A 25,996-nucleotide genomic window follows, 5' to 3' on the forward strand; every position below is an offset into this window, starting at 1 on the left:
CCAGAGTAGGTAGGGGGCTGGACGATACCGTCTCCACCTCACACCACACGGAGGGGGCTTCCCTAACCCACGACGGTCCGACATGAGGCTCAGTGACAGGACCCAGACTCTTCATGGCCCATTCGGATGTCATACCCTATCTGCAGAGTTCCCGACCTCCAGCCCATTCTCCTCTCTGTTCATTGACCCTCCCCTGCACCCCATAACCAACACGTACCTTCCCCTCCCACTGCCTCCCTGTCTACCATGGATACCTGCCATATTCTTTCTCCAGCAACCAGCCTTCAGTTGTACCAGCAACTGTTTCCCCTGCAGGAAAGATCATCTAGCCATGGAAACTGCCTCCATCCCATCCACTGAGGCTGCCCCAGACCCCACACCGGTGCTCAGGGGGCCCCACTGGTGATTTTTTTTTGCCTTTTTGGGGTCACACCCAGCAATGCACTCCTGGCTCATGCACTAATTACTCCTGGCGGTGCTCGGGGGACCATATGGGATGCTGGGAATCTAACCCGGGTTGGCCGCGTTCAAGGCAAATGCCCTACCCGCTGTGCTGTCACTCCAGCTCCAGTCCACTGGCGATTCTTGGCGGACCAGGCCACTGGGTCGATTTGTAGCAATCGGAGGGTTCAATGGGTCACGTGGTACCAGGAGCACCAAACACCTTGTGATGTTGGTGGTGTTCAGGGTCACACCCAGCAATGCTCAAGGGATCACATGGTGCTGGGAATTGAACCCAGGTCAGGTACTTGCTGGACGTGCGTCCTTACCATACTACTACCTCCAAGCCCCTGGGCGTTTCTTCTCCAACCTTCCTTTGCTGCAATGTGATTGTTTTGTTTTGTTTCTTTTTGGGTCATACCTGGAGATGCACAGGGGTTACTCCTGACTCTGCAGTCAGGAATTGCTCCTGGTGGTGTTCAGGAAGCCATATGGGTTGCCGGGAATCAAACCGCGGTTGGCTGTGTGCAAGGCAAATGCCCAAGCCTCTGTACTATAACTCCAGCCCCGCTGTAATGTGATTGAGCACAACCTTCATTCCAGTTCTATAGTTGCAGACAACTAAGCGTAGGGAGGTTAAGTCATTTCTCCCACGGTTACACGGCTAGGTACTGGTTGAGCCAAGACTGCCTTCCCATTTGGCCAGAGGAACTGGGTGCCCTCTGACCAGATGCTGTACCCAAGGCATTGCTACCTTTCGAATTTCAAAATCACACAGCCACTACTGCAGCCACGCGACATCATATGTTATCCATAACCAGCAATAGAAAACAAATTGTTTACTGTTGCCTTTTCGGCAGATCTGAGTGTGGGGGTAAAGTCTCAAATAATAATGGTGGGTCTGGTGTCAAAATATTGAATGTAATCAAAGTAGAGAGAGAGTAATTTGGAAATCATCTGCCCCACAGGTAGGCAGAAGATGTGGGGTGAGGATATACTGGGGTTTCTGGGGGTGGAAAATGGGCACTGCTGAAGGTACGGATGTTTCATTGTATGACCAAGACTTAGACCTGAAAGCTTTGTAACTGCTCTCACAGAGATTCAATAAATAAAATTATAAAAAATGGAAAAAAATAAAAGGTAAGGTGGATTTCATGCACAATTCAATCAGCCTAACCATGGCTGAATAAATAGCAGTACTCCTACATTAAAAAAAAAAAAACCCTGTGGTAGTACAATGCATAGGGCTTGTCTTGCATGCAGCTAATCCAGGTGTGATCTCTGGCACCCCATATGATCCTCTGAGCACCACCAAAAGTGATCCCTGAGTGTAGTGCCAGGAGAAGTAAGCCCAGGGTGTGGTGGGGAAAAAAATGTTCAAAGAGCAGCCTACCGTTCTACAGGGAACATTTTCAAATGTTTTCATACTACAAAAGCAACATGTGCATGTCAAAATGAAACATCAGAAAGGGAAAATCTGAAAAAAGGAGTAAATAAGAAATATTCCTTTTTTCCCCAAGAGAGGATGGGTTTCTGAATCTTTGTGATTCTTCCCAAGACACATTTTTGAAAGATCATTCCGGGGCTGGAGTGATAGCACAGCAGGTAGGGCGTTTGCCTTGCATGCGGTCAACCCAGGTTTGATTCCCAGCATCCCATATGGTCCCCTGAGCACTGCCAGGAGTAACCCCATTGCATCACATGGTGTAACCCAAAAATCAAAAAAAGGGTATTTCCTACTTTTGGGTTCTGCTTCATAGTGCCTATTGGAAGTGGGGGGCAGGGACACCTAGTACTGGACACAGGCGTTTGGAACTGAGACCCCCTCAGTAATGACGAAACAGTCCAACTCATGGTGCCCTCGCTGGGACCCAAAACTACTAACCTGCTGACAGGGCAGTGTCCAGGGTCTGTCAGGGAGCACACGACTAGGAGCAAGGTGCCATGGAAAAGAGCTGTGGGGTCTGGAGACCATCCCAGGGATCCCCAGCTTTGGGATGGCCACAGCCTGCCAGTGGGTTTTGCAACCCTCCTCTGCCCTTCAGAGGGACTCTCAGAACTACCTGCATAGGCTGGCGAGTAAACTTTTCCACACCTGTTGCAAGCCGTGGCTGGGAATTCATGCTGAGTTGGCTTTATATTATTTGTTTGTTTGTTTGCTTGCTTACTTATTTGTTTATTTCTGAGTTGGCTTTGAAGTTGCCCTAACTCTTCACCCATGCCCCCCATCCCCCACCCCAATGCATCTGGGGTGTCCCAGATGCACTGGCGTTGGGGGGTTGAACTGCATCAATGGAGGTTGAAAGGGCTGGGAAGGGCAGCTCTTTGAGGAGCTGGGCGGACAGGTTCCCCACCTCAAGGCTGGATGTCTCGGGACCATTCCCATATGTACCATTCCCTTGCACAGGCAAGGGTTCGCCCGGCCAGCACCTTGTCCCCACCGCCAAGACCTCCTCCCCTGAGGGAAATAGAGCAGAAAAGTCCCTGCTTCCCACCGCCGCCACCACTGCCGCTTCTGGCTCCAACCCCTCTGGATTCACATTCACACCCTCCTCAGCACCTTCAGGCAAAGAACATTCCTAGTGCTGCAAGTCAGCCGGTTCCTGGTTTCTTCAGACTCTGAGAGGGTGCCCTGGCCCCGGGCCCCTGCTCCCAAGCATAGGAGCTAAGCTGCTCTCCCCGCAAATGCTAGAAGAAATGTTCCATTTTTCTCAAAATTTCAAATGGTTTGGGTCCTTTCTCTCTGATTCCTCTTGGCAAAAATAACGCAAGCTTCTTTCTTTATTTTTTTAGGGCGGGGGGCACACCCAGCAATGCCAGGGGTTACTCCTGGTTCTGCACCCAGGAACCACTCCTGGTGGTGCTTGGGGAACCGCATGGGATGCTGGGGATCGAACCCAGATTGGACACGTGCAAGGCAAATGTCCTACCCGCTTTACTATCGCCCCGGCCCCATTGCAAGCTTCTTTATAAGAAGCTTCCTCTGGGTCAGGCACTTCCTCCGCAGGTGATGCCAATGCTGGCCTTCTGACACCATTCTCCTCTCTACCGAGGCTCTGAGAAGCAGAGAGATCTGTCCATGGTCAGCACAACGGCCAGAGGCATGAGTCCAGCCAGCACTGCCTGGCCCTCCACCTGAGGCCAGCAGGGAAGGGAAGGGAGTAACCACATGGTCTCCCCCATCTCCACCCCGCCCTGTTTCATTTGCAAGACAAGGAAGCTGGCAACTTCGGAGCCAGCCCTTGAGAATCCAACTCAATCCTTGTCTTATCACTAGATGAGCACTTCATTTTTTTTTTTTTTGCCGACGAGAAAATGAAGCACAAAAAAGTGAGTAAATCAACCCAAAGTCACACAGCTCATTTATAACGGCTGATCTGTGGACTGGTGTGCAGGGCAGGTGCATAGGTGGGAAAGGTTGAAGACCACCGTTCTCAGCTGCCTCTCTAACCCAGGCCCAGAGGCCCTCTCTCCTATTTCCTCCTCCTTAGAAAATTCCACCTTGACACCCTCCAGCCCATCTTTTTGCGTGTCCACTCCTGACTTCCTCATCTCTCTCTCTGGGGTGGTGACAGTGTTTTCTTGTGAAACTCCTTCTTGAGTAAGGTTCTTTCTGATGAGATCACTATGTCAGTTCCCCCAAGAATGAGGAGTTATGGGGCTGAGGCAGAGGCTCAGGGTGTGTGTGTAGAAATTAATGAATTCCTTACCAAGGGCTTCTGGACAGCCATGCTTGCCCTTGTCTTATCCTGTCAGCCCTGTGGACACCAAAGAAACAGTCCAGCACCTTGAGAAAGTAGCTGCAGAGCAGGTCTGAGTGCCTGCCGGAGCTAGGGGTACAGTGGGAAGGGTACTGGCCTTGCTTATGGCTGACCTGGATTGGATCCCTGATACCTTATATGGCCTTGCAAGCACAGTCAGAAGTGATCCCTGAATGCAGAACCAGGAGTAAGACCTGAGCACTACGGGTGTGGCCCCCAAATCAAATAAAATGGAAGAGAAGAGCCATAAAAGCTAAGAAGGTGGAATTTGAAATTGGGTTTGAAAGTAGGGATAGGGTTGGGGTAGGAGGAGGAAAAAAATATACGAACAGTCCAGACAACAATCTGGAGGAGATAGTACACAAGTTAAAGTGCTTGTCTTGCAGGTCGGCAATTCTGGTTCAGTCCCCAGAAATCACACATAACCCCCGAGCACCCACAGGAGTGATCTCTGAACACAGAGCAAGCAGTGAGACCTGAGCATAGCTGGGTGTGACCCCACCCTCCCCACCATCCCCTCCCCCTGCAAAAAAGTCTAGCACACAGCTGACCAGGTTCAATCCCCAGCATCCCCTATGGTCCCCTGAGCACTGCCAGGAGTAATTCCTGAGTGCAGAGCCAGGAGTAACCCCTGAGCATCACCCGGTGTGACCCAAAAAAGCCACAAAAAAAAAGTCTAAGCAAGAAAAACAAGTCTTTTCTGCACTCTACTTCACCAGACCCTCGGATATAAACTAGACTGAGAGAGAAAACAGCGAGGCTTTATTTTCTCCTGCCAAATTCAAGCTATTCCCACCAGCATGAACAAATGTACCACCATAATGCTCAGTTGGGTGCTCTGCCTCCAGTGTCCACCAGGAGGCAGAGCTGCTGCTGCTGTCCAAGTAGGAAAGAGAAGATCGGAAGGCTCCTGTGTCTAGTGGGGAACCTTCCAGGGCGGGTGCTATAGGCACCCCTCTTCTGAGTCTAAGCTGCCTGCATATTCAGCCTAGACATGAGGGAAGAAATAGAAAACAGAATCTAAGAGGAGTTTAGGTAAGACTGAAAAGTACGGAGGGAGACATTCCAGCGACATTCACAAAGAGCAGAAAAGGGGTTTCACAGCTCAGGTTGTTGCTCCCGCTGAGAAAATCTGGGGTAACTCTGACAAATGATAAGCTGCAAGTCGATAGTTCTGCAAGAGCGATTTGGGTTCTCTGGACGAGTCGTTTGGGGAGAGGATATAGGTGGGTACCAGCACTTTCATGGGGCATGCTGGAGGGTTTGGGGAGTTCATACTTCCTGTCCACTTCCCTGGACCGGGGCTGTGGGTGGCAGCTGGGGGGACCCCTGGAGTGTTTAGCAGGACTGCGCAGCCCACCAATTGAGCATGGATCCTAGAGCCACAGGAGAGCAAGAGGAAGTGGGGACAGAGGTACTGAAGCCAGGAATTCTCTAAGGACCTGTGCAAGTTTGGACATCAGATCATTCTCTCTAGGGCCGGAGAGATTGCACAGCAGCTAGGGCAGCAGGTAGGGCACTTGCCTTGCACAGGCCAACCTGTGTTCAACCCCAGGCACCCCACATGGTCCCTGGAGCACCGCCAGGAGTGACCCCTGAGCATCGTCGGGTGTGACCCCCAAATAAACAACAAACAAAACAAATCTCTGAGCCTTAAGTGTCCCCATTCCTGAAATTAAAATAGCAGAGCCTGGGATCAGACACTACTACACGTCATGAGCCTTCCCGTTCTGAAAGTCTGAAAGACGCATTTAGACCCAGGAAGGGGCCGTGGGGGCAGCGTGAGGAATGAGCCCCGCTGCGGCACTGCGCACACCCACGGCCGCCTCCCTCGGAGACTTCTGGAATCTGGCTGGATCCCTCCCAGGAATGCGTCTTGCCCTTTCCATCTGCATATCGCTTCACAACAGCAGCCGCGCGGCTCTTAATCACCGCCGCGACGTTCCTCCGTTCCTCCTTCGCCTGCAAGAGGCATTGCGGGGGGGGGGGGGGGGGGGGGGGGGCCGAGACCTCGAATCTGAAGGTGAACTCCGAAGACGTGAATTTGCCCAGTATTGGTTCCGTGATCGATCCCCGCTCAAGTTCCCTGAAGCGCCTGCTCGCAGCCGGGCGCAAACACCGGAGCCCAGTTAGAGTGGGGGTCAGACTGCCAGGGGTCCTCGCACGACTTCCCAGGCTCCCGGCCCAGGGCGCACAGGGCCACCCCCTCCCACTGGGACCTGCTCAAGGTCACCCATCTGTCTCCGGGGGATGTGTGTGGAGGCGGGGGCCTGAGCCCCGAAACCTGCGCCACGGACGAGAGGTGTCAGTGCAAGCCCATCAAATTCAAGCAAGACGAGCGAGGGGCGACAGGTCCCAGGATTTCTGGGCACAGAGGGAGAAACTCGTGATTCGGGCTCACCCACCCGGAACAGACGAGACAGCCCCAAATCTTGACTGCAGCCTCCGAGAGTCGCGGACTGTCGGAGACCCCAGGGCTCAGCCACCTGTCCCCGACGCCCTTTCTTCCTCCCGCGGGGCCCTTAACGACCCACCCCCCCCACGCCCCGGCCCTTCGCGTCTGCCGGGTCAGCGGGACGGAGCCTGGGCGGGTGCGGGACCGAGAGGGGGCGGGGCCTGCGAGGGGCGGGGACTCGTGGGGGCGGGGCCCGGGCGGGGGCGGGGCGGCGCCGGCGCTCACCCTCCCCCGCTGGCGGCGCGGCGGCCGTGCCAAATATGGGCATAGCGGAAGCGGCGGGCAGACGTCACGGCGCCGGGTGGGGGCCGCGCTGCGGGGACGATGACGGGAGGCGCTGACGGCGCCTACGTGTCACCATGGAAACCAAACAGTAAATAGAAGACTGGTGAGCTCCTGGCGCGACCTGACCTAGCGAACTGGCCTGGAGCAAAGCGCCGGAAGCTGGGAAGGGCAAGGAGACTCCTGCGCCTGGGCCGGCGGGGACGGAGGCGCGGCGTGGGAGCGAGAGAGGGCGCGGGGGGTGGGGGGTCGCGAAAGAGCACCCCCAAAGAGGGAGCCCGGGAGGTCCCCAGGAAGCCCTCTCTCGCTCCTCGGGCGAGACTCGAATGGGGAGATGCGTTCCCGCGTGCGAGGGCGCTTTGCTGATCCTTTCCGAAGGGCTTTCCAGGTTGTAGGGTTCCTGATTTGTGCGTTGCTTTTTTTCCTAGTAGAGGTCCAGCCTTCAGGCATCTGGAGCCACGCTCTCCCGGCCCCACGTTCTAGCTCTGCTGTCTCCGTTCGGTGAAGTTACGCAGATCACAATCTTTCTGGGCTCCAGACTACATTATTATTATTATCTGCGTAATAAGGATCACAGCAAGACTTTCGAGGGTTTCGAGGCAGGGGTGAGGAGAGTCCCTTGGCGGTGCTCGGTGGACCCTGCCTGTGATACCAAGGATCTAACCCAGGCCATCTGCATGCAAAGCATTTACTCCTGCCTGTTGAACCATGGTTCTGGCTGCTCTAGGGTTGTTTTAGTGGCGTGTGTGTGTGTGTGTGTGTGTGTGTAACTGTGTCCAGCACATTGTGAACCCAAAGTAGCACTATTTTTTTTAAGCAAGCTTTTCCTATTATTAGGCAACTGCTAAATCCTATTGTTGTAGTGTTTTGTTCTCTAGATTAAGTCTTTAAAAACAATTTTAAGGGGCTAGAGCTATAGTACAGAGGGCAGAGTCCTTGCCCTACACACAGCTAACCTAGGTTCAGTCTCCAACACTCCAGATGGTTCCCTGAGCCTTACCAGGAGTGATCCCTGAGCCAGGTGTAACCCAATCCAGCCCCTCCCCCCTTTTTAAAAATACTTTAATAATTTTAAAAGAATGTTTCATTTAAAGTCCACGTTAACATCTAGTACAATAGTTCATGTGAATAAAATGTATATTTACTGTGTAAAAGCATACTTACTGGTTTCCATTGCTTCACAATTTTCCATTGTAAACACAAGAAAACTTCAGAAGTTAATCTGAAATTTTAAAAAATGAAATAACTCGAGTTCAGCCCTTTGTCTTCCCATTCACTATCTTTGTATTTCAAACCCACTGTTTAAACACTGCCTTGTGTACTGCTGTAGGGCTGGAAACACACCGAACCCCAAGCAACATCAAATGCTTCAGGACTATTGCAAATTCAGTCTTAAGATGACAGTGTATTGCTTCCTTGCGTGTGTTTGAGACTTCTTGTCAGCTTAACTGGGACCTGTTTATTTCCATGTAAAAAGCAATATTAAACATAACTAATATTTTTAAATAGACATCCCTTTTTTTTCTGCCTTCCCCCTTCCCTTTGTCCTTCTTGTTATTGTTGAATGACCGGGTCACGAACACACCTGGTGGCACTCACACATTTTCACCTGTTGCCCGCCAAGGCTCTGCATCATGACACAGTGCTCACCCCTGTCTGTCGAGGCTCTCAGAGAGGTTTGCACTCTTTTCAGTGTGGGCTCGCATATTTTTTTAAGCTGTGGTCTCCCAGAGGGACTCACCCCTTTGTACTGTTTGCAAATCTGACTAGAGGGCAGCTAGAAATGACTTATGTCCCCAGAATTGCCCAGGAGCTGCCAGGATCAGCCTGAGAGCATGTGGGACAGTAGGGATCTGATGTCCACCACCGGAGGACGTCAAGGTAGGTGTTGTAAAGCCACCACGCTTTTTTTAATCAGGCCCTGACAAAATTGTTTAGAGTTCCATTTACATAATGAAAATTCAAGTAATCCCAGCAGCTATTTAGAAGTTAAAAAGGAAAAAAAAATGAGAAGTATTTTTGTCACAATGTCTAGAATTTACATTTCCAGTTCATGGTGTTAATTTAAAAAAAAAAGTCAACCAACTTTAGCTGTTTTCATTAGCACTTTTAAATTCTCAGTGGGTGGGACAAAGATAGCTCTATGATAGGTGAGTCCAGCATTGAATGTTCCTCTGAGCACCACTGGGAGTGACCCCCAAATACAGAGCTGGAAGTGCCCCTCCCACCCCCACCAAACTCCTGCCCCAGCCCCACATAGAGTGGCCAAAATCAAGTTCTCAGCAGAACCCCCTCATAGATGATAGAGCCACATAATATCCACAAATAATCCTTGCCTCCTGGTGTCTGTGTCTTTATGTAACACCCCTCCCCACCTCAGTCCCCCCTCACCCCAACCCCTGCACCGTGAATGCAGATAGAACCCAAGGCTTGCTTCCAAGCCCCAGAATATGACAGAAGGGTAGGGTATCACTTCTCTGATTATGTCATGATCTAATGTGTATGTGTGTAAAATGATATAATTAGACCTCCTCTTGCTAGCGCACACTAGTAATTTCTAGTTATAGTTATGGTGGAGTGGGGTGGGGGAAGAGGTATGAAGTTCCCATGACAAGTATACAGAGCAGGAAAGACAAGCAGCCTTCAGGACCTGAGGACACCTCTGTCCAAGAGTCAGTACAAAGCTGAATCCTCAGATAATCATCAAGAAACAGTCTGCCACCAACTGGCATATACCTAGAGGCCAACTTTTCCCACATTCAAGTCTTCCACTGGGAAGGCAGCAGGACAAGAAACCTGATGGCCGCTAGTGAGACGTGTCCATTCCCAGACTTCTGACCCACAGAGACTGCGCAATATCAAAGCTGTGTCAGGGCCGGAACAACAGTACAGTGGGTAGGGCACTTGCCTTGCACAAAGCTTATCTGGGTTTGATCCCCAACATCCCATATGGTCCCATGAGCCCCACCGGGAGTGATCCCTGAGCATAGAGCCAGGAGTAAACCCTGGGTGTGGCCCAAAAAACAAACCAACAAACATAAAAGACATAGGACAATAATCTCTTAACCGCAGCTCAGGCAGACTACTCACACCTCATTATGCTTTAGCTCCCTGCAGAGCACCCAGTACTGCCATTTCACCCCAACCCAGGGACTGGAGGTCCCAACCCCAAGGGTCAGTGTGTTTCCACAAGCCCCATCTGGTGCTCCAGGGATCAAGCTTCAGACTTTCTTTCTACAAAGCATACTCTCCAGACCATTGAGCCATCTCCCCACCACCTCTTCCTCCTCCTCCTCCTCCTCCTCCTCCTCCTCCTCCTCCTCCTCCTCCTCCTCCTCCTCCTCCTCCTCCTCCTCCTCCTCCTCCTCCTCCTCCTCTTCCTCCTCCTCCTCCTCCTCCTCCATTTCCACCTGCTCCTTCTCATTCTCCTTCCTCTCCTCTAGTGTCAATAGTGTTGGTGTATAAGGCAAAGCACCTTTATCCCTGCTCTACCTTTCTGGTTTCTTTTTTTGAAGGTGGAAAAAGAACTTTGAGCTTTTAAAACCTGATTTGCTAGAGAAAAGTCTCAGAGGACTTTTTGGTTCCCAAAAGCATATATTTAGGGAAAGATTTGAAAACATTCTAGGCTCTAAGTCACAAAGAGCTTCAGTTTGGGACCGGAACAATAGTACAGCAGATATGACATTTGCCTTGCACACAGTCAATCTGGGGTTTGATCCCTGGCATCCCATATGGTCCCCTGAGCACCCCCAGGAGTAATCCCTGAGCACTGCCAGGTGTGGCCACAAAGCAAAACAAACAGAAAGCTTCAACTCTCAGAGCTGCTAGTTAGTGATTGTTTGAAGTTGGTCAATTTATTTCATCTTTTCTAGGTTATTTTCCTCACCTGTAAAATGAGGTTTGGATATAGCTCAGAGGATTGTTGTAAGGACTAGGTGAGAGCAGACATTTAACAAAATACTTATTGTATGCCCACTATGTGCCAGTGGCTAGAGGTGAGAAGCAAAGTAAACCTGAGTCCTGATTCAGCTTTGGGGACGTGGCACTCAGAGAGAGATGAGCCCTTCCTACGGCTGTATCCTGGGACTCTGGGTTCTTTCCCAACCGCAGGTCTCCAGGCATGTTCTACAAATCACAACATCAAAGCTCTCCTGTAATGATTCCAGCTGCCTGCCCTAGTACTCCACAGACATGACAAACTCCACATGGCCAATGCACTCTGACCATCTTGTTGTTGCTGTTGTTTTGATCTGGGTTTGTTTTGGCGACACACCTGGCCGTGCTCAAAAGATACTTCTAGGTCGGGTGCTGAGGGGTCACTTCCTCTGGTGCTCCAGGGATCAAACTTCAGACTTCCTGTCTACAAAGCATATGCTCCAGACCATTGAGCCATCTACCCATCTCCTCTTCCTCCTCCTCCTCCTCCTCCTCCTCCTCCTCCTCCTCCTCCTCCTCCTCCTCCTCCTCCTCCTCCTTTCCTCTCCTCTAGTGTCAGTAGTGTTGGTGTATAAGGCAAAGCACCTTTATCCCCACTCTATCTTTCTGGCCTCTTTTTGTTCTTGTTTGTTTCTTTATGTGGGGACTGGGGCATCACATCTGATGATCCTCAGGAGCTACTTCTTGCTCCTTACCCAGGGAACTATGTTATGTGGTCCTGGGGTAACCTCTAAATCTCCTATAGTCACAAAATCATTGGTGGAGCCATAGAATCTTTGTGTCAAACTGGGTAAAGCTAGGAGTAAACTTGGAGTCCTCCCTCTCCCTCCCTCCTACATCCCCTCAATCACCAAATCCCGACAACCTTACCCCCTAATTACCTCTTGCTCCTTCTCCATTCCCACCACCTCTGCCTTGGTTCAGCCTACACACACTGAACTAAGTAAATACCAGGTTCTTCATGATCTGGTCTCTGTTGTCTCTTCTTGATCTATCTCCAGCCCCCTCCACTTTGATGCTGCAACATTAATAGACATGAAATCAAATGCACTTATACGATGCTCTTTCATTTATATTTCACACCTTCGACTTGTAATGCCCCACTCCCATTTTTTATGGTCCAGCAAAACCAAGTACACTAAAAGTTCCTCCACCTTCCACCTGCCCATCTGGTAAATTTCATCCACCTCTGAAACCCAACTCAGAGGCTTCCTTCTCAGAAACATCCTCATTAGAAATCCTCATCCTCTCTTCATGCACTACCACTGTGGTGAATTATAATCTATATGTTTATGTCTTTACTAGATGAGCTCTTTGAAGAGAAGCTTATGTTTCTTCACATTTGAATGTAGCACTTAATACACAGGAGACACCCAGAAAGTTTTTTATGGCATGAAATGAAGCCCCTGCTTGCTTCAGAGGGTATATACTGTCTCCCCTGACACCCTCCCCTCCTGAATTGCAAAGATAATGAAAAAAAAAAAAACACCTCTGCGTCTATAATACTTCTGTGTGCCCAGACACTAATAAGTATATTATCCATACTTTAAAAAAAAAGTTATCCATATCTACCTTTCACAGCACTAGTTAGAGGTGCATCTAGTTATTCCCTTCTTTCCCAGATGGGAAAACTAAGATGCAGACAAGTGAAGTAGAAACTCACCTAGTTCAGGGAGCCAGGATTCAAAGATGAGGCTGTGAACATTGGCCAAATTGGTTTCACATCCTCAAATCCAGATGAATTGGTTATATGGTATCAATAAGTTCAGATACCATGACAGGCTTATGGTTAACTAAAGAACCTTAAAATGAATCATTTTGTTTCCATTGATCGGAACACAAATTGCTTCCAAAAGTGAGCAAAGCAGCGACAGGCATCTTTGCCATTTACTCCTATAGCCATCCTACTCCCCTTTGCTCTAGACCCTTTACCAGGGTTCCCTTATATGGACCTACTCCTAAGGTAAGCAAGGGATTAGCTACCATCTACTGAATGATTGAACCAAGCTGACCTGTCGGTATGAGCTGAAAGCAAAGGTTTTAGTCCTTAAGAATGGTTCATAGTAACTGCACCAGGTCGCAATGGCTGGAGCCGTTCTGCTCTTCATCCTTTCGAGCAGCCGAGCAACGTTTCTCAGACTAAGGAAAAACATCCTAGTTCAGCCTGTGGAGCCATTGAAATAGATTGCCTTACAACTCACTGTTGCATATGCTTCTGTTGCATTCTCCTGTGTGTCAAGAGTCTGGAAATCAATGCAGTCAGAGCCCTTTGGGGAATTAGGCTCATTCATCAGGACGAGACTTCATTTCCATCTGCTTTTATCTCAGGTCTTCGTAAATGATGAGTTGAATAACAGCATTGATATTGGTAATGATAATGATGACAGCAGCTCACTCTTTCTTTTCTGTCCTAATGCAGACCCCACTGTAGGTTTGTATAGTTTAGCATACACATTATTTGAACTAATGTACTTAAATAGATCTGTGTAACTATTCTAAAAATTTTGTATCAACAAGAAAAAGTTGTTATTTGTTCTTCAGAAGATGACAGCAGTGTTTCGATATGCACCCACTCTTCATTGCTTATGAAAACAAATCGTTTGTCTCTAGAAGTGTCAAGACCTGTAGTCACTGTCACTATCCTCCCGTTGTTCATCGATTTGCTCGAGCGGGCCCAGTAACGTCTCCATTGTGACAATTGTTACTGTGTTTGGCATATGGAATACATCACGGGTAGCTTGGCGAGATACTCTCGGTAGCTTGCCGGGCTCTCCGAGAGGGACGGAGGAATCGAACTCCGGTCGCCCATGTTGGCCGCTTGCAAGGCAAATACCTTACCCGCTGGCTATCGCTCCAGCCCATGACCTGTAGTATATTTCTATTTTTTACCCCCTAAAATTCCTTCCCAAGTGATCTAGTTCTTTGTCTTAAGATTAGAGAACTAGGGACTGGAGCGATAGCACAGCGGGTAGGGCGTTTGCCTTGCACACGGCCGACCCAGGTTCGATTCCCAGCATCCCATATGGTCCCCTGAGCACTGCCAGGAGTAATTCCTGAGTGCAGAGGCAGAAGGAACCCTTGAGCATTGCCAGGTGTAACCGAAAAGAAAAAAAAAAGATTAGAGAACTAGACAAAGTTCCTGAATAAAGGAACTCACCTTTCCTTTCCTTTCGATGTGATGACAGAAGGTGGCAATCTTGGTTGTGAATCATGGAGTTTCTACCCTTTAGCGGTGATGCTCCTGAGCCCTTTGGCTGCAGTGCTCAGCAGAGTGCACATTTAGTCACAGTGCTCATGAGGGTTGCCTACCTTCATTGGATTGCTTGTATTTACTTTGTCTGTGTTGCATCGCACCAGACATTGCACACTTTATTGTGGTGCTAAGAATCTTAGTGCATTGCCATCAGGATCAATGTGTAGGCTTGATGTGTAGGCTGCTGCTGGGGAGAAACTCCATCCTTGCTCATCACGGAGAGGCAGATTCTCTGCCACTGAGCTCTGCCCAGGCCCTGCAAGGAATCTTTTTAACAAAGGAGTAACTGGGGCCTGAGATGGTAAGAGATTGGACAAGGGTTTAGGTGCTGGCGTGAGGATCATCCTTGGATTGATCCCCGGCACCACATATGATTCCCTGAGCAATGTTACAAGTGATCCTTGAACACAGAAACAGGAGCACTGCCAGGTCTGGCCGCCAAATAAACTAAATAAATAAAAAGGAAAAGGGTAATTCTTCCAGCGAGGGAGCCATCTACAAAGTATACAGTCCATCTTCATTTTTAAAGTCTAAAATTTGTTCCTCTAGGCATTTTTGTAAATGTTATCTCCCTTTATTTATTCTTCCATCTTCACTCATTCATCCATCTTCATTCATTTAATATGCACTTTCATGCCGTAATAGACATTTAGGATACCGGGTTGATCAAGAAGGTGAAGTTCACATGAAAATTACCTTCCAGTTGTGAGGGGCAGAAACTTGTTTTAAAAGAAGAAAAAGAAAGCATAAGTTAGACACTGCCTACAGTGGAAGGTGCTATACAATAGCAAGGCAGGAAAACAGAAGAGAGAGCCACATGGAAGGAGTGGCCACAAGAAGTTGTTCTAGATAAAATGATCTAGGAAGGCTTCTTGGAGGAGATGCCCTTTGATCCAAACTGTGAATGACAGGAAGGAACCTGGGGAAAGAGATCCAGGCAGAGAAGCAGCTAGTGCAAAGACCCTATAGCTGGAACAGTGTGTTGTGTCAGGAGTAGAAAGAAGGCCTGCGAGCACTTGGGGGACAGAAAGGTAGGAGATAGGGTTGAACCGGAACCAAAAGCTCTTTGATACCAATAGGGAAACAGCACAGCTTAAAGCCCCCTGAACTCAGTATTCAAGTGATGTTCATTTCTCATTCTTAATGTAGAATTTCATCATTCTGTGTCTAGAAGAAGCTTTGTATATAGTTTAGATATTGCCTTTTTTTTTTTAAATTTGAACACCAGTGAAACTTCCAAGAATGATCATCTAAGAACTTCTACTTTACCTTGGACTTTTCTTTGTCCCTTGGATCTAGATAGAGTAAAGGATTTTGCTTCCTTCACAAGTGGAAAGTTGCTGTTGATACAAAATTGCTGTTATAAAAACAGATTGTTCCCTGTTACTATTCATTAACTCTATGATTTGCTCTGACGGTGCCTTGCACTAACCTGGATCAGGGAGCCATTGCTGTACTGAAGGGGGTGTGATCTCCTGAGCAAATGATGCTCCCCCCACTTTCCCCATCACCTTGAAGTCAGTGGGGATCTCTGGTATCTGTGTTCAATGATGGTGCCTTGGGCTAGCAGTGTGACTGGGACCATGTGAGGCCACATCCTGTAGGTGGGGATGAGCATGTTACTGACCAATGTTGATATTTCCTCTGTCCATTGTCCATAGGAGTTGTTGAATCCTCAGTTGGAAAAAAAGGATTGGGAAGCAACCCTCTGGCTGCAAAGAAAGGGAATTCCTTTTTAAACTTGATCCATTGAGAAACCCAGCAGGGAGTTTGGTGGACAATCAAGCCTGCACCAAAAAAGAGAGGAAGGGTGCCCGGGGCCTTGGCCAGGGCTGTCAGAAGGAAAGCCATGTTTCTTCTCTCTAGTCCTCATCAGGTGGACAAGGGCCATCAGTCAGGAGCAGTCCACAGAGGTCCAATGCCCTCCTCCATCCAGAAATCTTCCACGGTCAGTCATGGATGAAAGCCAACAGATTTCCCTCTGAGCAACCTCATCAATCATTTCAGATAGGCGTGTTGGATGGATTAACTCTAGTTTAGATGCTATTTAAAGGCTATGGAGTTGTTCCCCTCTGAACAGCAAACAGGGAGTCGAAAGATCACTTTCATTACTGCAAGACAGGCAAAAAGTAATCCGCAAATGGTGTGTGATAGATCAGTGCACTTAAGAGCCTCAAGTGAACTGCTTTCAAACGCCAATTATGAGGGTAGCTGGACCCATCCCAGGTGACAAGGGCACCCTCAGTGGAACTATCATTTTAAGTGAAAGCTTTCATCTTGATGGAGTGGGACAGCCCAGAAACACCCAGTGCTTTTTTGTTCTCACCAATGAAAGAGCAGCTCCTCTGCCACCTCTGGCTGCCAAGCAGGGTGCCTGCGTGACACCCGAGAACCTGGGAAGGAGGGCGCCAACTCCTTTCCGTGTGTTTTGTACTTGTGCGTGTAAAAGTCCCATTACCAGAGAGAGGTGTCCTGGACAAAGGTCATGTTCTTCTTTAAGATGATAAAGTCTCTAAGTTAAAGCTCATTGGGAGTGTGTTGACTTCCCTTTGTTGAGCTATTATGTAACTTTTTATTTACAGAGTGACCAACCATTGTTTTTGCTGTTTGAGATCTCTTTCAGATTCTCAGCCCCAGCTTTTTCTTCCCCAGGCTTAAACTGAATGCCAAGCTTAAGGTGGTAAAGAAAGCTGAGAAACTACAATGAGTTTATTACTAAAGGGTAGGACAATAACTTTTCTGTCCTTCCAAGAACAAAAATAGCCCAACTAAAGGCACATATGGTGGGGAGAGGGACTGATACGGTTTTGTGATTGTTGCTATTGTATTTTTGTTTCGGGTTTTTTTTTTTTTGAGGGAGGAGGTTTAACCTGGTATTGAGAGCGCCTGAGTAGAGGAAGAGTGAGGAAGTGACGGTTCAAATCCACGGAGTGGACCATGGAGAAAGTCATTCATTGGAAGCATTCTTCAATTTGCTCACATGTAACGTGGGACCAACCCGCCACATAATTTTATGGGAATGAATAACAAGTTAAAGCAGTCTGTGTTCTGGGCCACACCAGTCAGGGACACCAAACAGGGTTTCCCCCAAGCAAATGTGTTCCAGCCCTTGGAGTCTAGTTCTCGACCCCAGTTAAAGTGGACTGTGCAAAGCCTACTTTTATTTGCCAAAGGATTCCTCTAAGATGAAAACATCTAAACTTGATATTAACACAACTGAACTTAAGTGCTCCCCCCTGCCTTTGGCTTTCCAAAGAAGCAGGAGGATGACAGATTCCCCCACCCCCCCACCCCAATCTACAATAAAGTATCAGCATTCTAACACGAAGGCATACATTTATGGTATACCAACTTCAGCTCCTGAGTTTCCTTCTCTCCTCTGATAAGGGATCAAACAAAGGGGCGTATCCTCCCAGGAGCTTCTTGTCAGACTGGTCTCCAGTAATACCTCTTGGAATCTTACAAAACTCCGAGAATTGAGAAATTATTGAGAATCGAAGAGCACAAGGTTGGTCGCATTCAAACTTAAATGCTTTTATTGACAATGTCTTTGAACAATAAGCAAACAATGCTTAAATTTTTCATTCAATTTCACTTTCCACATGTCAAAAGACCTCAAGGTAGAAAAAAATAAAATAAAAATATAAATATCTGAGAATCCATCTTAATAAATAAATTAAAAACACAATAAAACGTTTTCATGGAAAACTGTTAATGTCAGAACATTCAGACCACCTTGACAATGCATGATCAGTAACATTACAATGAACATTGATGTTGGAGAGAAACTACAGTACATGGATATAGCTATTTATTTCTATCTACTTGAAAATAAAGTCATTATCTTTTCTTAGTTTAATATTGGTCATTGCTAATCAGAACACACTATTGCCGGGAACACAGTAGTTATTGTTAAAATCAGCTGCACTAGATACAATTTGAAAATATCCAGCACCAGGTTAATTCCAATAATGAACCCAATAGATTAGTTAATGCTATGAGAAGACTAAAGAGAAAGAGGAAAGAGACACAGACCCAGGCCTGGCTCAACATGCTACTAACTACCAGCTCTCAGATGTGTCACTGGGGACGGTACACACTCCATGCGGTTTTTTTGTTTTTTTGTTTTTTTTTTTTGCTACATCTCCGGAAGAGGTAAGGACTCAAGTCCACACGTGGATGCTTTCAAGTCCTTGAGGCCCACAGCCTGGTGTGTTTCACGCACAGATAAGATCCTCCCTAGGTCTACGGAACCCCTTGAGGGAAGACGTGTTTCTCCTCTCTGTAATGCACCAACTCGGGCAGCGGCCCTGGGGGCCTCCTGCCTCCCGCTCCCTGGCCGCTCACAGGGCCAGCAGCGTGGGGGAGCTGAGCGAGTCAGAGGAGGGCTCGTTGCTGCTGCTGCCCTTGCGGTGGGCAGCGGCGCAGCTGGGGAAGGAGTCGGCCTCGGGGTAGGTGAAGACGAAGGAAGACGTGTAGGTAGTGCAGCTGGGAGTACAGGTGACCACCGGGGTGCACAGGGGCTCCAGCTCTGTGGCCATGGGCCCCATCCCCAGGGAACCACCGTGCAGCGGCTCCCAGTCTGCTGCATAGAAGGAACCAGACAAGTCCATGTCGGGCACGGAGCGGGCGGTTTCAGAGCCGCTGGGCCTGGACGAGGCGGGGAACAGGAAGTCATCGAAGGGCTCAGCCTTCATCTCCACGCTGCTGATGCTCTTGACAGGCTCCACCGCGGGCTTGGGCTCCGGGTCATTGAGGAGGGGCAGGGTGAAGGCCTCCTCCGAGTCAGGGGAGGTAGCTTGGGGGAGGCCCCCGCTCAGATCAAGAGAAGTCACAGACATCTCTTCTGGGAAGCCTGGGTCATCCGGGATCTTGCAGGCCGGCCGGTGGGCTGCCAGGATAAACTCGAGTTTCTCCTTCTCCTTCAGCAGGTTGGCGATCTCGGTCTGCAAGGCTGATTTCTCGTCCTCCAGCTGGTCAGTCTCCTGCAGGCAAGGCACAAAGCAAGGCATAAGGCACCATCTCAGGTAAGGACCCAGTTGCCCCATCACCAACTTTCCTTCCTTCTTAAAGAAGTGGTCATGGGTGCTACCTACCGCTTGGAGTGTGTCTGTCAGCTCCCGCCTTCGGTTCCGGCACTTAGCTGCTGCCATCTTATTCCTTTCCCTTCGGATTCTCCTTTTCTCCTCTTCTTCCGGGGACAGCTGCAAAATAGCAGGGACCAGCATTGAGTAACTGTGTTTGCCGTCAGCTCCATTTCTCCCTCCCCAGCGAAAAGCTCCTGCAGCCACCCAGTTTCCTGGCACCGGGTACCTACGAAGCCATTCCGAACCTGCACTCGCAGGCTGGGTGTGCCTTGCATTTAAAACAAGATCCTCGGCAAGAGAACAAAGACGGGCCGGTCTAAGAGCGTTCTAGAGAAACCTCTGAGGGAAGAGACTCCTAGGCTGTTTCTGGATGGCGTGCTCCGGCCCCGTCTGATTTGGGAGGGGAGGGGCTGGGAGTCAGAGCTCCGGGTTCAAAAGGCCTAGTCAGCTCCCTAGGCTGCTTCAAGCGTCCCACCAAGGGACCCAGCCCACCGCCACGCCCCTTCCAGGAGCTCACCTGTTCCACCTTGCCCCGCCTGCCGATGCTCTGCGCCCGGCCGCCGCTCATGGTCTTCACCGACTCAGGTCTGGAGTAAGGCCCGGTCGTAGGGGTGGCCACTCCGTAGGAGTGGGGGGCTCTCGTCTGGGACGGGGCCACGGAGGAAACCAGAGTGGGCTGCACCAGCCACTGCAGGTCCGGGCTGGTGGAGATGGCAGTCACCGTGGGAATGAAGTTGGCACTGGAGACAGCCAGATCCGCGCAAAAGTCCTAGAAGGAAACAGGCGACGGGGGGTGAGCGGCCGTGAGCGCGCAGGTTGCCGGCACAGGTGGGGTGAGCCGGGTTTGCGGCGCCGCCAGCCGCAGGGAGCCAGAGCTCGGGGAACCGGCCTGCCCAGGACTGCGGGCGCCCTCACTACGTCCCTGGTCCTGGATGTGAGCTGGCCCCCTTCCCCCAGCCCCAAGCATTCCGCAGCGCCCTGCCTTCCTCCTCTAGCCTTTGCCGCGTTCCCGTTATCCCTCCAGCATCACTCGCTTGAAAGGGGGTTTGTTATAAATATCCCTGACGTCTGCGCTGACGCAGGCGCCGCTCCGGAGTCTCCTGAATGAACTCGCTTTTTATCAATGAAACTGCCTTACACACCCGCCCCGCTTCGCCCTCCTCTCCCCCCAACCCCCCCTAAGCGCTGCTTGGGGCTATGAGGGGAGAGGGGATGGGGGCTTTGGGGCCGCCCTCCCCCCGACCCCCGGAGAAGCTGCGCTCTAGTTGGCGAGTTTTTGCCCGGGACGCATGGGTCCCTGTTGATGTCAGAGCCGGGCCTTGGAGCCCAGGCTGCGCATTAGCAGCCTGGGGCGGGGAGGCGGGGGGCGATCCCTACTAGGACAAGTGTGCGTGAGCTCCGCACCACCAGCCCGGGGCTCCCGGGGAGGGCTGCTCCCGGCCGGGCCAGCCCGCCCTGCCCCAGGGAACGGGCACCCCACACTCCTTCCTGAGTGTCCGGGCCTGGGGGTGGGGGGCGGAAGGTAGCATCTCGTTTCTGGGGATCCCCGAGCCCCGGACTTACCTGCGCATTGACGGGAGAGCCCATGCTGGAGAAGGAGTCGGCCGGCGAGTGGTAGTAGGAGAGACTGTCCCCGGCCGGGGAGGCGCTGCTGCAGCGGGAGGAAGAAGCCTCGTAGTCGGCGTTGAAGCCAGAGAACATCATGATCGCGGTTAGTCCGAGGCGGGTCGAGGGGCTGGGGGGGCGCGGAGACAGGCAGGTGCGGTGGGGCAGAGCTGGGTAGGAGCGCGGTCGCTGCTCGCTCGCTGCGCCGCCGCTGCCGCCGCCGGCTCTGTCTCAGCTTCTGGGTTGCTCGCTGCAGAGGAGGTTGGAGTACGAGGCGCCGCAACCCCTGCTTTTATAACAGCATTTTATGAATGGGCCGAGCGCGTCACCGGTTCAGACCATTTCAACATCGAGGGGTGACTCAGGCGCCGGGGACATCTCTGGGTCCCCCTGGCGGCCCCCGCCGTGCCCGCTCTTCCCTGACACCCACCTGGTTGCGAGTCCTAATGCGGAGAGGGTTTGGAGGTAGGGGTTTCAGGGGTCCTCAGGACCCCCGCAGCTGGGAGGTCCCGGGGTCGGCTCCCCCACCACAGCAGGGATCGGCCGTGGAAACCTGCTGACGCAGATGTCCTAATATGGACATCCTGTGTAAGCGGGGAGGGACTGACGGGAATTGCTAGCAGCCTGCAGCCAACTCCGAGGGTGCAGCGCGGGGGGAGGAGGGGGCCGCGGCCGGGGGAGGGGAGGCGGGAACGGCGGAGAACACGAGCGAATGTTCGCACCTGGTTCAATGCGGACCCCTGTTCCCCGGGGGGACGGGGAGCGGGGAGCGTCTTTTTACCAGGGTGCAAAATAAATAAATAAGTAAATAAATAAACAGAAAGGGACACTTCTGAGCTTGGGTCTAGGGGAAACTGGTATCTGGCCCTAAGAACTTAAACCTTTGCGCCTCCGCCCCCCACTCCCAATGACAGCCCTGGTTTCCCGCAGACCTGGGCAGCAGATGCTCACTGGCGGCCACCCAGCCACCCCGGGCTCCAGCCGCGCCAGGACTGTTCTGCGTTTGAAAGCAGAAAGTGGGGGGATCCAAATGAGAGAATTACGATCATCACCCACTTTACGCTGTTGAATCCTTGCGTGTACGTGTGTGCGTGTCTGTGTGTGTGTGTTTAAGGAGAACGGCGTATCCCCCCACCCCCACCCTTGGTCTAATGTGAGGGTATTCGTGTTCTGTCAAGTCCCCGAGACTCAGGCGATCCACGTAGTACGGAACTTCCAATCAAGGATGCTTGAAGGGGTCTTTTGCCTAGTTCTAGGCTGCATCCCCCGGCCAGCGGGCGGGGGGGGGGGGCGGGGCTGAGGTTGGGGATGTCAGTTTGGGGTAACCTGATGGGATGAGCAGCTACAGGAGCGCAAATCCGAAGCGAGGTGGGGGCGTTTCGGTGCCCAGGAAGCTGGGCTTGACCAGGAGTTCGCAGCGGGTGATTTTCCAGCGCGGACTTGGAGGGGAGGGGGTTGGGGGGGTAGGACCGGGGGCGCTGGAAGGTCTATGCCCAGCAGCGCCCAGATCGAAGACCTCGGTCACCGGCTCCCCAGGAACGGAATCTGAGGAACTAGCCAAATAAACGGGGTAGGGGGTATCATGGGGTTCGGCGAGAGCACCCCAGTCTCTCCGCGCCCCCGCCCCGCATTCCCGCTGCTCTGTAAAGGACAGCCGGGGTCACCGATGCTCAGATTCGGTCCCTGCGCGCGGGGGAGGAGGGCGTGAAGCCGCAGGTGCCCGCAGAGCCCCGGATCCGTGCCCCCCCCCCCGAGACGCGGGGAGGGGGGATGTCAGGGGTCAGCCGTGGGCATCTGGAGGGAGGCCAGGCTGGAAGAGGGCCACGGGCGGGTCCCCTGGGGCGCGCGGGGAGCGAGCCCGCGGACCTGCCTCCCGCCGCCGCACCCTGGAGCCAGGCGATCCTGCTATAGATAGTAACAGGGAAGCGGCTGTTTACAGCAACACTGCGCCGCCAGGGCCGTCTCCAAGCGACGCCGAGCGACCGGGCGCGCCGTCGGCCGGGCCAGGCCGCCCGCCCTGCTCGCTCCCCGGGGGCCCCCGGCCTCGGCCTCCGGGCCGCGGCCACTCCTGCCGCCGCCTGACATCATTCGCGGGTCCGGGGCGTTGAGCGCGGCTCGCGCCCGCCGAGCGCAAACCTCGGTTCTTCGAGATGCGAAGCCGCCGGGAGCGGGGAGAGCAGGGAGGCGGGGATTCGTGGAACTGGGCCACTTGCTATTTTTGCATTCCCTGTCACAGGCAGAGGTGAAAACAGAATTTCATCATTGTATGTCACTGGTTTATGTTGGTGGGAATTTAGGCGCTCTTTTTTTTCTCACTTAAAAAAGGGGTGGCGTGGGGGGGTGGGGGGGAAGAGAAAAGGAAAAACACTTAATAAACACAGACATCTCCTGGCTTCTCTGAATTCTGCAGCAAGTTTGAGGCCTTGTTCTCCTTATTCTATGAGCTGTCAGGCTATTTCACTGCCCTTGATTATTATCATTTTTTTTTTAAAGTCATGGAGGCAAATTCCAGCTCTTTCCTTATTAGCTTGGGACAAAGTAGGTCATGCTTTGAATTCCTGGGTCTGGTCTTGCCTCCCATTCATAACTGGATCTCAGGCCACTCAAGAGAAGAACCTAGAGTGATTTCATTATTTGCCCTCCCTTCAGAGTCTGAAGCAGCTCAAGCCAACACCTAAAGGATGTGTCAGGATTTTATATCCAGTATTTATCTCCCATATCCCTATCCTGCCTTTGCCCATAAAAAAAGGGAAAAGGTTTGGGGATGACTCCTGACTTGGCCAAGAGTTTAACCCTTTCCTTCCTGGCACCATTATACCCAGAGTTGGAGATCTAATAAATCCAGCTTCTGGGGTGGGGGGAGAGAGGGCGGGGGTGTGGCGTGTGTCTGGAGAGGTGGCTCAGGAATATGTATGAAGTCCTGGGTTCCATCCCTGGGTCCTCAAAAAAATAAAAAAGCATCCTCTGAAATGAATGGACCCACATACTCATTCATACTCTTTCATTGACTAACAGACGACTACTGGGAGCCTGCTGTGGCCTGCCTGTGTTGGGAATTAGCACAGACTGTGATGAACAGGGTGGGTCCATCTCAGAGAGATTCCCAGCCAGGGAATGGTTGTTGGGCAGCAGGAAGCAGTTGGAGGGAGGCTAGAACAGGGTGTCGTGGAGCGCAAAGGAGGTTCATGGCACAGGGATGAAAGGGAGACCCTGCAGTAAGAAGATGGGGCCTGGGTCTACTGCCCTTGAGAAGCTACTTGTTGAAGATGTGCCAGACATCATCTAGGAAAACAAGCGCTCAGGCCAGAACTATACTATCAGATGATCCAACCTCAAACTCCCTTTCTTGCCCCACTAATGTCGGAACATGTGCTCATTCTGACATAACCTCACATGTCAATCTGCTTGTGGTGTCCATTTCACCCCTGCCATTCCCATAATGTAGCCTTAAAGGGAGATCCGCAGCAATGTGTGGGAAATAGCCTTGCTATTTGTAAAGGTCAGGGGGTCTTTTTGAGCCCGGAGTGTTTGTGTACCTCTGTGAAGAGCAGGGCAGGGATTTCATGTTCTGGACAAGTCTGAACGCATCAATCCCAAACTTCCGTCCTCTGTTGTTATCTGTATGCTAAGTTCCTCCTATATGGGTATCCAAAGGTGAAGAGGAGGGAAGACTCACACATCTGATTTTAACCCCAATTGAAAACAGACTTCTTTTCCCCCATGGCAAAGGTGCCAATCAGATAAAGACTCTTTTTCTATTTTGTGCTCATGCTGGGGCACTTAAGTGATAGAAGCCTGACCCCCTGCAAGCCCGCATTTAATAGCTCTGGAAGGTCATGCACATTGTTTAGCTGGGTGTGATTGCAACATTAAGTGAAAGGCCGCTGTCTGCACCGCCTACGTAAGTGCTGCGCACACAACTGGCGGCATGCAGAAGTAGTTATTTATTTGGGGAAGTGTGGTCTAGTGGTGAACAGGGTTGCGGTGGGAGCACGGGACCAGGAGTCAGGAAAATGTGTGTAGCAAACTCAACTCCTCAGGGCCTTGGGGGAAGATTAGCCTCTATGCCATTTTTGGCTTTTGTCTTTTTTTGTGAACTAATATTCAGTCAGCATGGAGCTCAAGGCCTGGTCCATAATAGGTATGCCATAAATAACTTTTGAAAGAGTAGATGAACACCAGCATCAAACCCTGTATGATGTTCCTCTGTGAGTTCTTAGAAATCAAAGAGATCATGTTCTTTACCTCTTTGGAAAGGCTGAACAGGCTGAATATTTTATTCTTGGGCATGAATAGGCAAAAATTGGGCAAGAGAAAAAGAGCAAGATGTTTAGGCTATTTTCAGCTGGTGCAGCCTCCGTCTATAAAGAAAATCCCAGTGGTTCGTGATGAAAGGTCAAAGTTATCCTTGTTATCGAGCCCCAGGAGAAAGACAGTCAGTGCCCATGAATAAATGGCACATTGTTGGTGGTGAACATGACCATGCTTCCACCACCCTTTAACAGATTCATTCTAAATGTCTGGACCCAACAAAGGAAAGGAACATCCCATAATTCCCGCAGGACTCATGCTCACGTGAGCCAGGGGTCAAGGTTACTCACCCTAGGGCTCAGACAGTGAGAAAAAACACTGCCCCTATTTTAAAACAGCTGAAGCACACAGATACCACACACCACACACGTACACCAAAACCACTAGGCATTTAGCCTCTTTGGGGGAGAAAACTGTTTTTATTCTGAACAACTCTTGGCTTTTTGACAGGCGATGATGATTCAATGGGATCCCCATCCTTCTGCTAACGCAAGCATTTAAACAAAGCTCTGTGTGGTCCCTGGGATACACTCCATCTGGAGCCGAGGCAACTGGAGAACAGCTCCGGTGCCTAAGAAAGATACATTTCAGGCCAAGTACGCGACATCTTTCACCCCGACTGGCAGCACGGGCCCCTCGTTCTGCCTGGCTTGCCAAGCCTCACTGCAGAAACTAGAGCTCCTCGTTGGCGGACACGTGAATCTTCCCCGGCCTGCTAGCACCTGGGGTGCCCTGAGCTGACCTTGTGCAACGCTAGTGGACTTAAGTGCTGTAATTCCAAAGGAACCCCGGCTAACGTCACTCCACCTATAGACAACAACACACCCTAGTGAAGAAAACTTAGTGGCAGGGCTCCCATCCAATG

The 25,996-nt window shown here is 51.0% G+C and overlaps 1 protein-coding gene across 1 annotated transcript; it reads right to left on the reverse strand.

Moving 5' to 3' along the window:
- Positions 1-17,641: 17,641 nt before the first annotated feature.
- On the reverse strand, positions 17,642-21,088 carry FOS (Fos proto-oncogene, AP-1 transcription factor subunit). Its single transcript, XM_056133350.1, has 4 exons — positions 20,779-21,088; positions 19,733-19,984; positions 19,225-19,332; positions 17,642-19,113 (listed from the first exon to the last, which is right to left on the reverse strand). Exons 1-4 carry the CDS (start codon positions 20,917-20,919, stop codon positions 18,472-18,474), a joined length of 1,143 nt encoding a protein of 380 aa, XP_055989325.1. The 5' UTR covers positions 20,920-21,088; the 3' UTR covers positions 17,642-18,471.
- Between the last annotated feature and the right edge of the window lie 4,908 nt (positions 21,089-25,996).

Source organism: Sorex fumeus, unplaced genomic scaffold (assembly GCF_029834395.1).
Source record: "Sorex fumeus unplaced genomic scaffold, SorFum_2.1 ptg000098l, whole genome shotgun sequence".
Lineage (NCBI taxonomy): Eukaryota > Metazoa > Chordata > Mammalia > Eulipotyphla > Soricidae > Sorex > Sorex fumeus.

Bases quoted from the DNA above. Each gene is read 5' to 3' on its own strand.
- FOS (XM_056133350.1), bottom strand. From the start codon at position 20,919: ATGATGTTCTCTGGCTTCAACGCCGACTACGAGGCTTCTTCCTCCCGC. The intron at 19,333-19,732 runs GTGAGCTCCTGG...GCTATTTTGCAG, and splicing joins GGCGGGGCAAGGTGGAACAG to CTGTCCCCGGAAGAAGAGGA. The intron at 19,114-19,224 runs GTAGGTAGCACC...CCTTGCCTGCAG, and splicing joins TGACAGACACACTCCAAGCG to GAGACTGACCAGCTGGAGGA.